Below are 14933 nucleotides of genomic sequence, written 5' to 3'. Positions count from 1 at the left end.
TGGATACACCTTCTAGGTCAGTTGACACTGCTTTTGATTCTGATAGAAGACCAACTCTGAGTCATGTATTGTGTGGGGGTCTTCTGCATTTCAGGGATACTGGTCATTAGATTTTGGAGATTCACAGAACTCATTGGTCAGTTCTAACTTTACAAGTATCTATAGAATTCTGAAATTAGCCAGGTTTATCAGCACGGTGTACCGTTCGTTCGTTTTATCCATTCATCCAGAGACTCATTGACAGAGTTCTTTACTGGGCAAGGTTAATCTTGAAAAAGTAACACGGAGACAAACGATCACCAAGTAGGCCAGCACCAGGGGAGAACTGAGGAAAACCTCTACCCTCCGCAATTTCGCCACCTCCTGTCTCCAAGCCTGTCTCCCTCTTGCCTTCTGCTGCCTACGGACACTTGGGATCAGTGCGGTAGCATGTCTCCTGTCTCAAGTGTGAGGGACGGGAAGAGGAAGCATCGCAGCTTCCACAGGACATCCCTGCTCAGGATCTTGGGCAGCGCGTTGATGAGGAGGTCGGGGTTTATAAAGCTTAAATGGAAGATCAGGTAACCCAGCAGTCTGATGAAAAACAGCGTGGTAAACAAGAGGGGGCGGAAAACCCTGAAAGAGAAATCCCAGAAACTGTTAATTGGGGTTTACGAAACCCGGGGCCGGAATAGAAACGCAGACCTGAGAGCCTCTGCCATCTCCATACACCGCCGTCATTCCCTAACACTCCCTTTGCCTACTCAGTTATTCCTTCCATACACTTTTATTTTCGTTGTGCCATTTATCGCCATGAGACTTCATTTTGTTCCCTTAGCTTTTTTTTCCAATTATTTTCCAAAGTAGTCAGCTGCCTCTAAGCATGTATGTCTGTGGGCTCCCAACTCCGCCAACACAATTTTATCAGATGCTTAGATTTTGCCAGTCAACAGTTATAAAATAAGAACTCATTTGGCCTCAATTCACATTTCCATAATGAACACTGAAGCTGAACTCCCTAGGCAAGTTGGTCTCACGTGTTTCCCTCCTCTTGCCCATTTACCTCTTAGGTAGGTAGTTTGTGCTTGTTGACTTACAGGAACTCTTTATATATTGTGGATGTAATGATCTACGCTCGCCCACCTTTATAACATCCTCTGATTCTCAGGTATCAGAGAACAAATACTCTTAATTTTAATAGGAGCTTGTCTGTCAACCCTTTATTTAACTAGAATCAGTGTTTAAGTGTGATGGCATATGTCTATGTCTGTAGCCCCGGCACTTGGGAGGTGAGGCAGGAATGTTATGAATTGGAGATCAGCAGAGTGAACTCCTGTTTCAAAAGGCTAAAAAGAAAAACAAAAGGAAGTCTAGAGAGGTACTCCCATTTTTCTATTCAAAGTCCTTGCAGGTTTTCTAAATATCTGCAAGCTCATTCTTAGTTAGCCCTTCATGCATGTACTGCAGTGTGGGGGACCTAATGGGTCACTGCTAAGGAATTAAACGTGCATGTACTGCATGCATGCCCTTCATGCATGTACTAGAGTGTGGGGGACTTAGTGGGTCACTGCTAAGGAATTAAACGTGCATGTATTGCATGCCCTTCATGCATGTACTGCATGCATGCCCTTCATGCATGTACTGCAGTGTGTGGTCACTGCTAAGGAATTAAACATAGCAGCAACAGAGTGAACCATGCTGGGCTTTGGTGTTATGGATTAGAGGGCGGCCTGGGGTTCTGGGAGCACTCTGCTCATTGTTTCAGAGATGTCCTAGCTAGGGACACAGGAACATGTAATATTTTATGTATGTGGTAGGAAAATGTGTTCTCTTTAAGCAAACTTCCCAGGCGATCGGAGTTGACTTTTAAGTATCAATAATTTTGACTGTCCTGATGAGACGCTTTGTAAACCATATTTCACACCACTTTGAGTATGTTTCTTTATGTCTTCTTAAGTGGATCACATGGGACAATATTTGGCCTTTTCCTGCACGTGGAGAGGGCTTACTGAATACTAATTGTTCCTTGCTGTCATGGTGTTTCCCTCAGGACTAGCTAACATGTACCCAGGTGTTCAATATGGAATCCCTGTTCATTGAAAAAGTTTAAGAATTGTATTCTGTGCTGGACACCATTAGTGGTTTCTTTCCCCGGATGTTTCCTATTTAATAGGTCTGCTGTTAGACAGTGGTGCAATTCCATCCAGGGGTTCAGTCCCCCTACTTCCTGTCTATCATAGCTACCGGGAAACTGTGCAACAAGCTCCTTCAAACCACAAAAGGGAGTCAGGGAGTGAGAGCAACTGCATCTTGATTGAGAGTGAAGACTTCTGGTCCTCATCACAGCTAAGCTGCTAACTTCTGACACTGCAGAGCTGAGTTCATCAGTCGCCTCTGGCTCACAAGTCTCATGGCATTAGAACACAGCCAGTGACCCTAGTCTGCCGATGTGTGTGTTTGCATGCACATGTGCATGCATGTGTGTGTGTGCACGCATGTGTGTGTGCACGCATGTGTGTGTGCACGTATGTGTGTGTGCACGCATGTGTGTGTGTGTGTGTGTGCATACACGTGTGTGTCAGGTTCTCCTTGTTCATATTTTGTTCTATGCCAGCATAGATCCTGGCACCTCAGCTTTTCAGGAAGTTTACTGGCAGAGGCCTGGCTTACCTTTTACTGAATCTTAAAGCCTTTTTGGCGATGGAGCCACCCTGGAAGAAACACCAACAGTAAATAAACAATTTCTGGAAGTTGCCAGATAACGTTAGCGAACAGCAGTTGATTGTTTTATTGACATAAATCTTACAAATTTTTGATATACACAAAAACACATGTAATTTTCAAAGATGAAAGTTACTTTGTAAAGATTTATTTTATTCCTTTTTAAACTTCTGTCTGTCTATGTGTGGATATGTGTATGTAGGTTTGGGTGTTCATGGAGGCCAGAAGATGTGTCAAAGCCCCTAGAGCTTGGCCTTCCACATGGCTGTGAACTGAATGACTTGGGTGGGTGCTAAGAACTGAACCTGGGTCCTCTGCAAGGACAGAAAGCTGAGCCATCTTTTCAGCCTTGGTTTTTACACACACACACACACACACACACACACACACACACACACACACACACACGAGACTGATACAAACTAGAGAAAGATAATTATTAATGAGGAAATATTATAGCTGTTAAATGACCTACAAACTGGGCCCTCTGAGTCCACATTTCCAGCTCTTTAAATTGCTCATTTGCCTTCTACTTAGCCAAGGGGAATTTTTAGCCCATGGGAATCATACAGACATGTCTTAAGAGAGAAGTTTCAAAAAGAGTAATCTCAAAATGAGGCTTTCTGGATTTCTTTCTTTTTTTTCTTCTTTCTTTCTTTTCTTTTTTTGATTTTTTTCCTTCTATTTTCTTTTTGGAGACAAAGTTTCTCTACCCTAGCTGTCCTGGAACTTCCTCTGTATAGCAGGCTGGCCTCAGACTTACAGAGATCCATCTGCTTCTGCCTCCTAAGTGCTGGGATTAAAAGTATGTGACACCACTTGCCTGGCTGGATTTCTTTGATATCTTTCTTCCAAAATATTTTCTCAGCTCTTTTATTGCCTTTATAAAGTCTCTTTGATATCAAGAGTAAGAGAAGTTCTGCCCACATTTTGAAGCCAATAGAACTGGAATCAGAAACTGGAAATGGGTTCTGTAGCCTGAGGGTGCTGGAGGGCCCTAGTAGGTACTCAGGACACCTACCTCTTGGGCAGCCTTTCCTGCGTGAAGGAATTTAAACATCACTGGCCAGTGGGCCCTCATGGGATTATATGGGCTTTGGGAAGACAAATCTGTTTTTCTCCGGTTGTTGCTAAAAGAGTCCATCGATGGGCTTCTGAGATTGCATAGGACATGTGAGCGTGGTTCAACAGAAACAAGTATCTGGTGGATGCCAGGGCCGTAGTAATAGTCTCTCTTATGGAAAGAGATGGCCTTTTTTTCTGAGATTCAAAACCAAACAAATGGCACTGAGTTCAATACCCAGCAACCGCATGGTGGTTCACAACCGTCTCTAGTGGGATCTGATGCCCTCTTCTGGCCTGTAGGTGTTTATGCAAATAGAGCACTCATACATAAAATAAATAAATCTTAAAACGAACAAACAAACAAAGCCCCATTTATCTTGACTACATGAAAACTTCATTGATTGTCAACCTTGGCCTTAAGGCCAGTGGAAGCCAGTATGTAACCTGTTGGCGTGAGACAGCAAGAAGGTTAAAAGGACTGGTAACCTCCTTCCAAAAAGGTCCGCGATTTTAGACCAGGCTTGGCCTGTGAGCTGGTGACTTCATGATGCTGACTACGAGGAGACAATGAAGTGGGACATACACAAGTCTGACTTCCTATGTTTTAACTTGCAGAACTACTACAGCTACACACTGTTAGACACCTGGTGCCCTGTGTTGTGGAAGATTCAAGACTGTGCTGGGAGGCACAGAAGAACATTTTGTGATTATAGGAGAGAAAGGGTGTGTGCTGTGTCTGCCTCCTCTATACAGTAATTCATGTTCCGTTAATGCTTCTTCCAGCTTTCGAACGGAACTCTTCGGTCTTAGGTTGTCTTTTGAGTGGGTAAAACGGGAACAGACAATTGCTCCTTTGCATCTTGGTTGAGGGTGGGTAGAGTTGCAAATGTTTGCAAAGGGCCGTGAGAAAACTGGGCATCTATTTGGTGACCCACAGTTCCTAGAAACGCCCTTGATAGGCGAAGGCACTGAGCAGAAGGAGGGGATTTCTTACCTTATTAGCTAGGCTGTTAGTCTTTTCTCTCGCAGAATCCATGCTTAATACTTTTGATCTAGGAAGAAAAGGAACCACAAAAGAGATTGAGCAAAATATTCAAATATTCATAACATAGAGGATGGTTATTTAAAAGGTGCCTTATCCCATAGTGTCGCCATGACCTATAGTTATTTAAATAAATTTAAACAGAAAGCCAGCTCTTTGAACAAGTGACCCATTTCCAGGTACTCAGAAGTCAGTCAGTGGTGGATAGAGGCCTCCAATAGGAGGCACAGAAAGATCTACCAAAAACTCTGTTCCAGAACCTCAGCTTAACAATGAAGTCCCAGTCTAATGTCCAACAAGCATCTAGAAAGACCAGAGGGTTTTCTTCAGGATCAAGAGCCTGCATGTCCTAGGACCTGGCTTCTGGAAGGAAAGGCTGCCATTTGTAAGTGGCTGATTTAGAGGATTAAGCAGTTTTGGCTTCCTGTTGTTGAGTCAAAGACTCTCCGGAAATTTAATAAACAGAAATGCATATTCATTAAGACTAGCTCCTAAAGAGGGTGAAGGGATGGAGGCAAGGCTCATTGTTTTGGTTCTGTGCTCTTTATCCCTGAGAAGGAGAGCAAGAGCCTTGTCCTTTCTAGTTTTTAGTGTTCAGTGCTCTGTAGAGTTCTAAGTTTTGGAACACATCTCGTCAGTGTCTCCAGGGGTGAACCTTATGACTCTATCACGACTGGGATTTTATAGTCAGAAGTGAGGATGCTGATGGTTTCAAGTTCATCCTGTGACCAGTAAGGACTACCCCAAGTACCAAGGATTTCAGCCACCAGCACTTTTTAAAATGCGTGCTTATGCTCTTAATATTAACCCAAATGATAGTGTAACTGTGGGATAAAGTCATGAAGACGTTTTCTGTAGTCTTTCAAGACTGTGATTCTAATGAGAGCACAAAAGGAGGGGCTCCTCCCGTTCTAGAGGGGACCTGGGCAGAGTTGACTCTGACTCAGCTGAGAAGGGGTTACCACCAAACCAGCGTGTCCCTCCGTCAATGCTCACACTTCTCTTTCAAGGAATCCGGTCTCTAGCTCTTCTTCTATTCTCTTTAGTGCTTCCTGGTACTTCTTTAAAGAGAATTGAAGGAAGCCACAGTTAATATTTGGGCGCTTAACGATTTTTCTAAACATACAAGCACTTTTCACCAGACTATGCAATGAATAGTTGGTATTCCCACAGCCACTCAACCCATGGACCTTCTCTCCCCTTACTCCTCAGTGGTGGATAGGTTCCCAAGAGTAACTGGGGTGAGACACGGAGACACGCTTGTTATTAATTTAAGAACACAGACACTGAGATGGCCTATTAGCAGTTACCAAGAATCAAGGAGCGGTAGGGTGATATGTGCCAGGGATTGATGACCATACAGTTTCTCCCTAGTACCATATTGACATTTTTTTTCTAGATAATTATTCCTTGGGCAGCCTGGCTCTGTTTGATCCTGCCGATGAACAATCCCTTTTCTGTCCCTTGCATGAGAAGCTGTACCTTTATGCAGAGAGCTTGATCTTCGCAGAGCTGAGACACAAACATATAGTCTTCCATTATCTGAAAACCAAAGTGGAATCTTAAAGTTTTCTCCGTTTACTGCGGTGAGAGAAGTACCTATGTCCCTCCCATCCCATTTCTAGACCCACAATGTAAACTTTTGCTGTGTGTATTAATTCATTTCATTTTTGAGCACAAATAAACCATATTTTATAGTCCAAAAGGGAATTATTTCAGGAAATTTGGAAAAGAAGTATATACAAGTATGTGTTAGACACAGGTGTTGGGGTATGTTCTGTAAAAATGTTCAATTGAAGAAAACATAGAGGATTGGGTTTATCTTCTTAAAAACAAACAAACACACCACCGTTTAGACCCATTCTGGTCCTGAGTCTGGGAGCCGATGAATCATCAGCCCTTTGAGGGATATACTAGGTTGCTGTGTGTGTGTTATGTTTCTCCTTCTTGGGAAGAACTTTGAAGTCCTGCTCTTACCTTGCCAAGTTCCTTTTCTTGGTCTTCACAGGAAGATTCCAACTGTTGTAACTTGACCTGTTGAAAAAAAAGGATCAAAAGCCTTTGCAGATGAAAACGCACAAAGCAGGCATAGCGTCTCAGCGATGCTCTGCTGGCTCTGGACGCATCCGTTTACCATCGATGGGGGCCTTACAGCATCCAGAGCTTTGCGGCTGAACAGAATTCTCTGCACAGAGCCTTCATCTTTTAATTTTGCTTTTGAATTATATAGTTTTAAAATGAATTTTCTCAAAAATTATGAGCCCTGAAGAACTTCTCTCCATCCCCCCCGCCCCGCTCTTTTTGGAGACAGCATTTCTCTGTGTAGGCCTGGCTGTCCTGAAACTAGCTCTGCAGCTAGTTTGGTCCAGGACTATTTGCTCGGTATTTTATCCTTCACTATATTCTTAAAACCTAGAGAGTGAGATTGGGGTTCAAGCTGAAGATCAGAAAAGCAAAGCAACCAAGCCACTAGAGAGCTCTTACTTTTGAAATCTTCAGACAGAAAAGAGAGCCAGTTCCCGTCTCATCTGCCTTATATTCCTCTCTAGTGCTGGTATTAAAGGTGTGCACCACCACCATCCGCCCTCTATGGCTGACTAGTGTGGCTGCTGGATTAAAGATGTGTGCCACCACTGCCTGGTCTGTATGGCTGACTAGTGTGACTAATTTTGCACTCTAATCTTCAGCTTTATTTATTAAAATACAAATAAAATATCACTATACTTTCTTCCCTGTTTTATCTCCTTAACTATTTGGAGAACACTCTTTTATATTGGCCACTATAATAAACTCCCTCCCTCCCTCCCTCCCTCCCTCCCTCCCTCCCTCCCTCCCTCCCTCCCTCTCTCTATGGAGAGCAAAGATTGGTAAGACCTTTGTCTCCATGAGGAACTTTCAGTATAGTTGGGAACATAACAAAAACGTCATTACTATAATGGTCTGTGTAAGAAAAGGCATTAAAACCAGAACGTGAGCAGCGGTGTGTTAGAGGTGTAGGAGGAGGGTGACGTGGGAGAGGGGTGGCGGGAAAGGCCTCTGTAGTGAGATGACGCTTGAGCGGAGGCCTACATAACAAATCTTAGCCTGAGAGATAGTTGGAAGAAATGTGTTTTATGGGGAAGTTCTTGCGAAGGCTAAGGTCAGAAAGAAGGTGCACATTTGGTGATCGTGAACAGGTAGATGAGTATGGTAGGTAGAACAGGTAGGAAAGGCTTGGCTAAGGCCTAAATTATCGGTCCTTGTAGCTTCTAGAAGAACGTATAGAACCCCTTGTGACCCCTTTGGGGGTGTCAAATGACCCTTTCATAATATAAATACCATCTGTGTATCGGGTATTTATATTATGATTCACGATAATACGATTATGAAACAGCAACAACATAATTCAATGGTTCAGGTCACCACAATGTGAGGAACTGTATTCAGGAGTCAAGAGTGTTAGGAAGGTTGAGAAACATTTCCATAGAGTTCCGAAGGAGTTGTCTAGGTCGTATTATAGGGCCCCGGAGCTCGTAGATGGAGTTTGGATGTTCATTCTGATTGCAGCATGAATCTGGGGCGCGGGCGGGGAACAAAGTCAATTTGTTATTTGAAAAAAAACCAATTTTCTCCAGGTATAGAAAATGGATCATTTAGGAGTAAAATGAGAAGCCAGGAGAATAGTGACGGAGGCTATTTAAACTGCCCATGTCCTGGTGACTTTAGAAGCAGGGGGTAACAGGATAACAGAGGGAGAGGAGGGTTTGCATTTGGGGTATACACTTCTCTACTCGGCTTTATTTTCCTTCTTCCATCCAGAAGCTGTGATCTGACACCTGCGCTCTGCACAGTTACTTCTCCCTGCAGCTAACGACACCAAGGCCCGTCATCCAGATGCTCCGAGAGCTATTCTTTCAGGCCAGGGATGTGCATCATAAGGTTGGGGAGCAGATACCTCTTTCAGCAACTGGCCTGAGTCCTACCAAAAGAAGCAAAAGCCATGCTGTGCATCAGACAGTAATTAAACCGGAATGCCCCGGAACGGACGGCTCCCAGGCCTAGTGACCTTCTACAACAAAGGGTGGCGGTAGTTCTGACAAAGGCTGAGATGCTGACAGCCGCCATTGCCAGACCCCACGTGTTTCCTATTGGTTATGGCTGGGTTACCAGCAGTAAAACTTGTTCTGCAAAAGGAAGGGTCTCTGGAGAATACCGATCTCTTGACTGCTTAGACAGCAGGCACAGTCAGGGTCTTTTATTTTATTTTTTAACCCTTTCTGGTCTTATCTCCAACTTCTTCCTGATGCAGCCTCAGACCCACCATTTCCTTCTTCCCTAGGTGTTTTCTACAGGAGCACAGTCAAGCAGGTTTGCCTGCTGACTTTGGACTGCCTGTGTGTGTAGCCCCCAGTGGCCTCTGGTACCAAACTGGTCAGCAGAAGATGGGATATGGATTCTATATCCTTCCTCTCTGTTTGCTATCTTCAGCATCTCCATTTCTTCAGAGGCTTCAAATAGTGTTGGTTTTTGAATGCATAGGGAATTCGGATTAGGACAAAGATGTGATTCTGGAAAAAAATGTCAAGAGAATTTTATCTGCTTTCTCAGTAAAAAAAAAAAAGTCTCCAACTCTTGTACTTTTGATTAGATAGCTTGTGGTTGGTTTTGGGTCCTTAGATCTGGGACATAATTAGAGAAATGCTTCACATTCACGATGTGTTTATAAAATGAGATCATTAAATAATTTAGGGTCTAATGAATGAACCCTTTTTGGATCACAATAAATAAATATATCTTATTTGACCTTCAGGTGACAATTACCGATCCTAGGTCTGCCTCTATGCATAACCTCAGGCAGACGTCTAAGTAACAACTTCAGAATTGCTAGATAACTCTGTGAGCATTCAGATAGCAAAAGGAGGAAAGAATCTTCCATATGCACCATCTCATCTGTCCTCAAGCTGAGACTGCGAGAGAGCAATGAAACAGCCTAACCACATGCTTAGATTAACTACCAGAGCCAGCGTTTAGATGGGGGACTTCACTCCCTCAATAGTTTGAACTCATATATGCTCTGTTCTTCCAGACAGAAGACAGAATAGAATCTTCTGCAGAGAGAAACTCTTGAGTAAGGGCCGAGGAAAGAGACGAAGACCTCAGTGGCTCTGGCTATGTCAAGTCAGATACAGGCCAAAGCACAGAGAATTTGCAGCACCTGCAATGACTGTGTCTAGCTGGCCAGCTGTTTTCCTGGCCGTGTGGTCCAAGCCCAGTCTCGGTTGCCTTGGCACTTACCTTGGACTCTTCTTGGGTTATTTTTGGATCATCTTGTTCACATTTGACTATCTTTTGAGATTTCCATGCAAGCTACAGTTTCAGATAAAAAAAACACACATTTCAAATATGGACATAAACACAACAACTGATACTCATAAAAATAATCCGAGAGGAAAGATATCCTCTGGTGTGTATGGGTAAGAGTCAGGGCTATGTGAAAACTTCAAGGACATGATCTTTGGAAGATCCTCAATGTCCTATGTAGCCAGCTTTATTCTACGTGTGTCTTCTTGTCATGTGACCTAGTCAGGGCAAGCAAGTAGTTCTTTCTAGCCCCAATTCAAGTTGGGCTACACAGGGTTTCAGGGTGGCTCAGAGTGGGTATCAGTTCTCGGTAATATGAAGAGGGTGGAAGAGGAAATCTTTGGGGATTAAGGGTAGTTGTGTGTGAGCTACAGTCTTAGTTGAAGGTACAATTAACTTCTCGTTAAGGTTCTGGCTAAGCACTTCAACGGAGTATCTATTAGAATCTATTGCCTTGTGACAGAAAGGAGAACTAGTGAGATCATTGAACACCTCATCCACTGTTCCTTTCATTCCACATTTACAGAAATATTCACGGCTTTTTGACTTGAGCCTTAAGCTCAGGAGAGTGGGTCCGAGAGTGGGATCCATGCCAAACTGAAGCCTTTTTGACACTTTCCTTATCTTGCCTCTTTGGGAATAACAATGCTGTGGAGGTACTGAGGACCACAGAGCCCCATCCTACCTTCCTCTGAAGTTCTGAAATGCTGTGAACCAAAGCCTCATTCTTCCTCTCCTGGAGAGAGAAAGGACCAGAATGTAAGTTTGAATCACAGGTAACATTGTCTACTGCTATTCGGTTGGTATTCCCATTTCATCAAGCAGTGTTTCCTTGCACAAGTTTGGGCTTATTTGAACAACGTAAGTTGTAAGGAGATCTTGAAATCAAATCACAGGTGAAATAATCAGTAGCATACAAAGGATATAGATATTTATGGTCCCAGCACTAAATATTACCCAAGAAACCCTACTCTCCCCAATTCCCTCCCATGCACGGACATAGTCTTTCTATGCAAAAAGAATTGCTTAAAAGCCTCCTCCCTGAGGACTAGGTTTCTTGGTACCAGAAGGCTCCATGGAAGCTTCCAAATGAGGGAAGCAACCAACAGTCTATCCATCTGTGCCTCCTGTGAATCATAACACCAATCAGCAGGGCAGGATAGCTCCAAAGGTGCAGTCGTGACACTTACACCTTGGCGGTAGCTCTCTAATTGGACTCAAGACTTGCTCAGCCAAAGGGAAATCACGCCAGGTACAGAAACCTAGCAAAATACCCAGGGCTAGTGAAGGCATGGATCTTGAGAGAGAGTTGAACACCCCTTTGCTAAACCAGCACGATCATCTTCTAAATGTTTGTCTTTCTACCCACAGACAAGTGCAGTCCTGGCCCTAATCAAGGAAGCTTCTCTACGAAACAGACGGAGGGCATTACAAAACAACAACAACAACCAAAACCCACCACACTGCAGGAGTTTGAACCTAGTCCCATCTGATATATCTTTAATCCAATTCCTGCACCTACGGCTCGGGGATCTTGTCAAGAAGGAGGAGCAAAAATTTTAATAGCCAGAAGAACAAGAACGTTTTTGTGAGGTTGTGTCTTTTAGAGATGTCAGAAGTTACACACATAACATCTCAACAACACGGATCTCTAAATATGACTTGAAGGGGGATGCCACCAAGAGACACACTGATGTCAATGAGGCCCTCGGCCCTACACAATGGTACAGTCTGCTAAGAAATACTGGAGAGAAACCGTTTCACGCAGAAAAGGGCGCACTGATTAGTCATCCAATACCCCAAATGGTCCGCCTTGAAAAAAATGCATCCAAGTCATGAGATACGGACTGAGCAGGTTATATGTATGTATTTAGTAATATCCACACACATATATATGTGACAACAATTATGAAAAGAGCGCAGAGTGGAATATATGTGAGGGCTGGAAGGGAAGAGGGAAATGATGTAATTGTAATTTAAAAAACATTGACAAAAGAAGGAAAATATGCTAATTATATGCTTATATTGACTTTATGTTGAAATGATATTTCAGCTATGTGGGATTCAAGACCTCATCAAGTTAGGATTTAAAAAGACTAGCTTAGCTGAAGGGGGGCCGTGCTCTACAGTGCACATATGGCCAGGATGACGTCATGGACTCGCTTTCTCCAGTGTCATGCTCACAAGTCTGGCTGATTCTTCCTCCAGCTCCTGCAGAACGCGTTCTCTTTCCATCACAGCATAGTTTTCCTTTTCCCAGTCCTCATCTTCTGCAGGGTCTCTAGTCTGGGTGATCTCACTCTCCAGCCTGGATGACGCAAGGGAAAACCGGAAGGAATCGTAATGGACAGGTTCAGAAGTGGTAAAATCTGGGGTTGACGACTACTTGGGTATCTCAGGTTGGAAACACTTCTTTCCCAGGTCCACAGATTCAGGCCATTTCCAAGTCATAAAAAAAGAACAACCTTATACCAGGCCAAACTCTCCAGTGTTCTTCAACTCAAGGAAAGCTCAGCCTAATTTTTTAAGTAAGTGCATCTTTAAGCTTGCTGTATCTGGATGTCCTGGGGGGGGGGACCGTCACGGAGTAAAGGATGGTTGTTTGCTACATGGGATAGAGTTCTCTACAGAAAGTAGAGAAGTTGAGGATTTCTTCCTCCTGTCACCACCCCCCCTTCTTTCAGGTTGAGAACTTCCATCCTGAAACTTTAGACTCACCTCTGGATTTCATTTTCTTTTTCTTGTATTTTGAGAAGAAGTTCCTGGTTGGCCTCATCAATTCTCTGCATATCTTTTTCAAGGTCCATGTTTAAACTGATAATGTTCTTCTTGGATTGGGCCAATCTTAAGATTTCCATCTTTTCTGACCTATAGGCACAGCCCCCCAAATGAACAAGGGTTGGTTGTCTCAAGAGCAAAACCTCACCAGGTTAGGTAGGCTCTCTAGAAGATAGGTAATTCATCCGCTGTGAATAGGCACACATCTTAATCACACCCTAAACTGTCTCAGTAATTCCCAACCCAGCGAGGGCCATCTTGAGATGCACCTCCATTCTGATTTCAAGAGAAGCTTCACTTCCTTAAATAGCCTCGTGCTGGAGAGAACTGTTTCCCATGGCAACCTTTTCCTAAATTGTTCTCGAAACATGCTTATGCAATACACTTTTATTGACTATTTTTATCTAGGCACCTGCTGCATCACTTCTGAGTGAGTCTGCTTTATTCAGAGACAGAAGTTTCTACTACCATAATAGGGCTTCTCTCCTTCCACCCATGGTTCCCCTTCTCTTTGATTTCTGATTATAATGTTTGAGATTCTCATACGAGGGCCATTTCAGTGACTACATACTTATATTCCAGGAATGTCATTCAAGAGCACAGATGTCTGTTTTGAAAATAACAACTGAATGAAATGGTAACTTTAGGAAGAGTACTGAAGTCAAGGGAGGCCCACACTAAACTTTTACTAGCCTGGGAAAGATTTCATTGACTTGTCTTTGGAGTTCTTAATTGGGACTAGGGTAGTATGGTCCAAGGATTTTGTTTTGAGAGACATGAAGCACGACGTTGGAAAATATCATGCCTCAGGTGGGGAATTTATAGTGGTGACCACTCCCTGTAGGAGTGGAATGCTTGGGAGATGGATTGAGGGGGCAGGAGGGAGAGGTGGCTGGAAGATTAGAGAAGGTATGGCCAGCGACCTGCCTCACACCTGATGCCTGGATGCAGCCTTTGTAGTCTCTGTTACTTACTCATAATCTAGCTGATTTTCCTTCTGTTCTTCCATTGTAGATGCCTGAAATGTTAGCAGAGATGTGGTTATGGACTGCAGAAATGGGCCCATCAATCTCCCAAATAGAAAGTCAATGAACTGGTTCTCTCCCTTCAGAGCCCCTTGGCTGGATATGACAAAACCCTCAGCTTTTTCTTCTCCTCCTCTGACTCTGCATCAGGAAGTGAGGGTGCAGAGATCCACTGGAAAATTCCATAAGCTATCTCGCAAGCAAACACACCTAGAGGCTGTTTGCCATAATAATGCGAGTTGGAAACCTAGACAAAATACTAGGAAGAAACAGAGGTACTAAGTTTTTCTCAGGTCGTCTTTCTTTCTGACCTGCAGCTTTCTTAAAGGTCTTAGGGTACAGATGTAGGGACATCGCTGCCCTGGAAAGTTATGGGCTGTTCTCTAACCCCTGGTCACTGCAAACTGGTTGGGAAGTGTGTCAATGCCAATCAGGGATGAGAAAAGGAAGGGGAAGGCAACTCCCTCTCTGCCCTCTAGTTGCTTCCCCAAACTTTACCTCCCTTCTATTGATGTGCTGTGGCTTCCTAATCCTGCCCTAGTTGATTAGCTTCTGGAAGACTCTCATCTCTTTCCAGTGGAACCAGAATTTCACAACCTTCCATGGGGTTATGACTCCACAATTGACATAGGATGGTCAGGGCGCCATGTCACAGTGGTGCTGATAACAGTCTCTTGTTAATCTTTAAGAAGTCAGAACCTCTATAGATGTGTGGGCTCTGTGGCTAAGTCTGCCCTAAGCAGGAACAATCTTCAGGGAATCTTGTTTCTAGAAAGTATGAGGGGACAGCCTTTCTAATCATGTCTCTCTGATAAGTAGGGCTTGCTTCCTCCCCAAGTGGGAAGAAGATGGGAAATTTGATCTTGTGGTCACAGTGATGCTGTCATATAACCAACTGATGACCCATTTGTCCTATGGGTATCGAAGAGTAAAAGTGCCAGTGTCTACAAGAGGGAATGGGACAATTCAAAGCACAAAGTTGA

At 43.6% G+C, this 14933-nt stretch overlaps 1 protein-coding gene across 2 annotated transcripts; it reads right to left on the bottom strand.

Annotated features, from left to right (window-relative positions):
- Positions 1-416: 416 nt before the first annotated feature.
- On the bottom strand, positions 417-13934 carry Tmco5a (transmembrane and coiled-coil domains 5A). 2 transcript variants are annotated; one of them, XM_075963782.1, is made up of 11 exons: positions 13900-13934; positions 12866-13015; positions 12332-12455; positions 10833-10883; positions 10082-10153; positions 6785-6841; positions 6290-6349; positions 5804-5868; positions 4760-4817; positions 2650-2690; positions 417-615 (listed from the first exon to the last, which is right to left on the bottom strand). In XM_075963782.1, the coding sequence occupies exons 1-11, from the start codon at positions 13932-13934 to the stop codon at positions 417-419; spliced, it is 912 nt and encodes a 303-aa protein (XP_075819897.1). The 2 variants fall into 2 exon arrangements, with proteins under 2 accessions (XP_075819897.1, XP_075819898.1); XM_075963783.1 differs by lacking the exon at positions 6290-6349.
- Positions 13935-14933: the final 999 nt, after the last annotated feature.

The sequence above is a fragment of the Microtus pennsylvanicus genome, chromosome 2 (assembly GCF_037038515.1).
Source record: "Microtus pennsylvanicus isolate mMicPen1 chromosome 2, mMicPen1.hap1, whole genome shotgun sequence".
Taxonomy (NCBI): Eukaryota; Metazoa; Chordata; class Mammalia; order Rodentia; family Cricetidae; genus Microtus; species Microtus pennsylvanicus.
The sequence above is the reverse complement of the archived record's forward strand: the minus strand, read 5'-3'. Positions and strand labels throughout refer to the sequence as shown.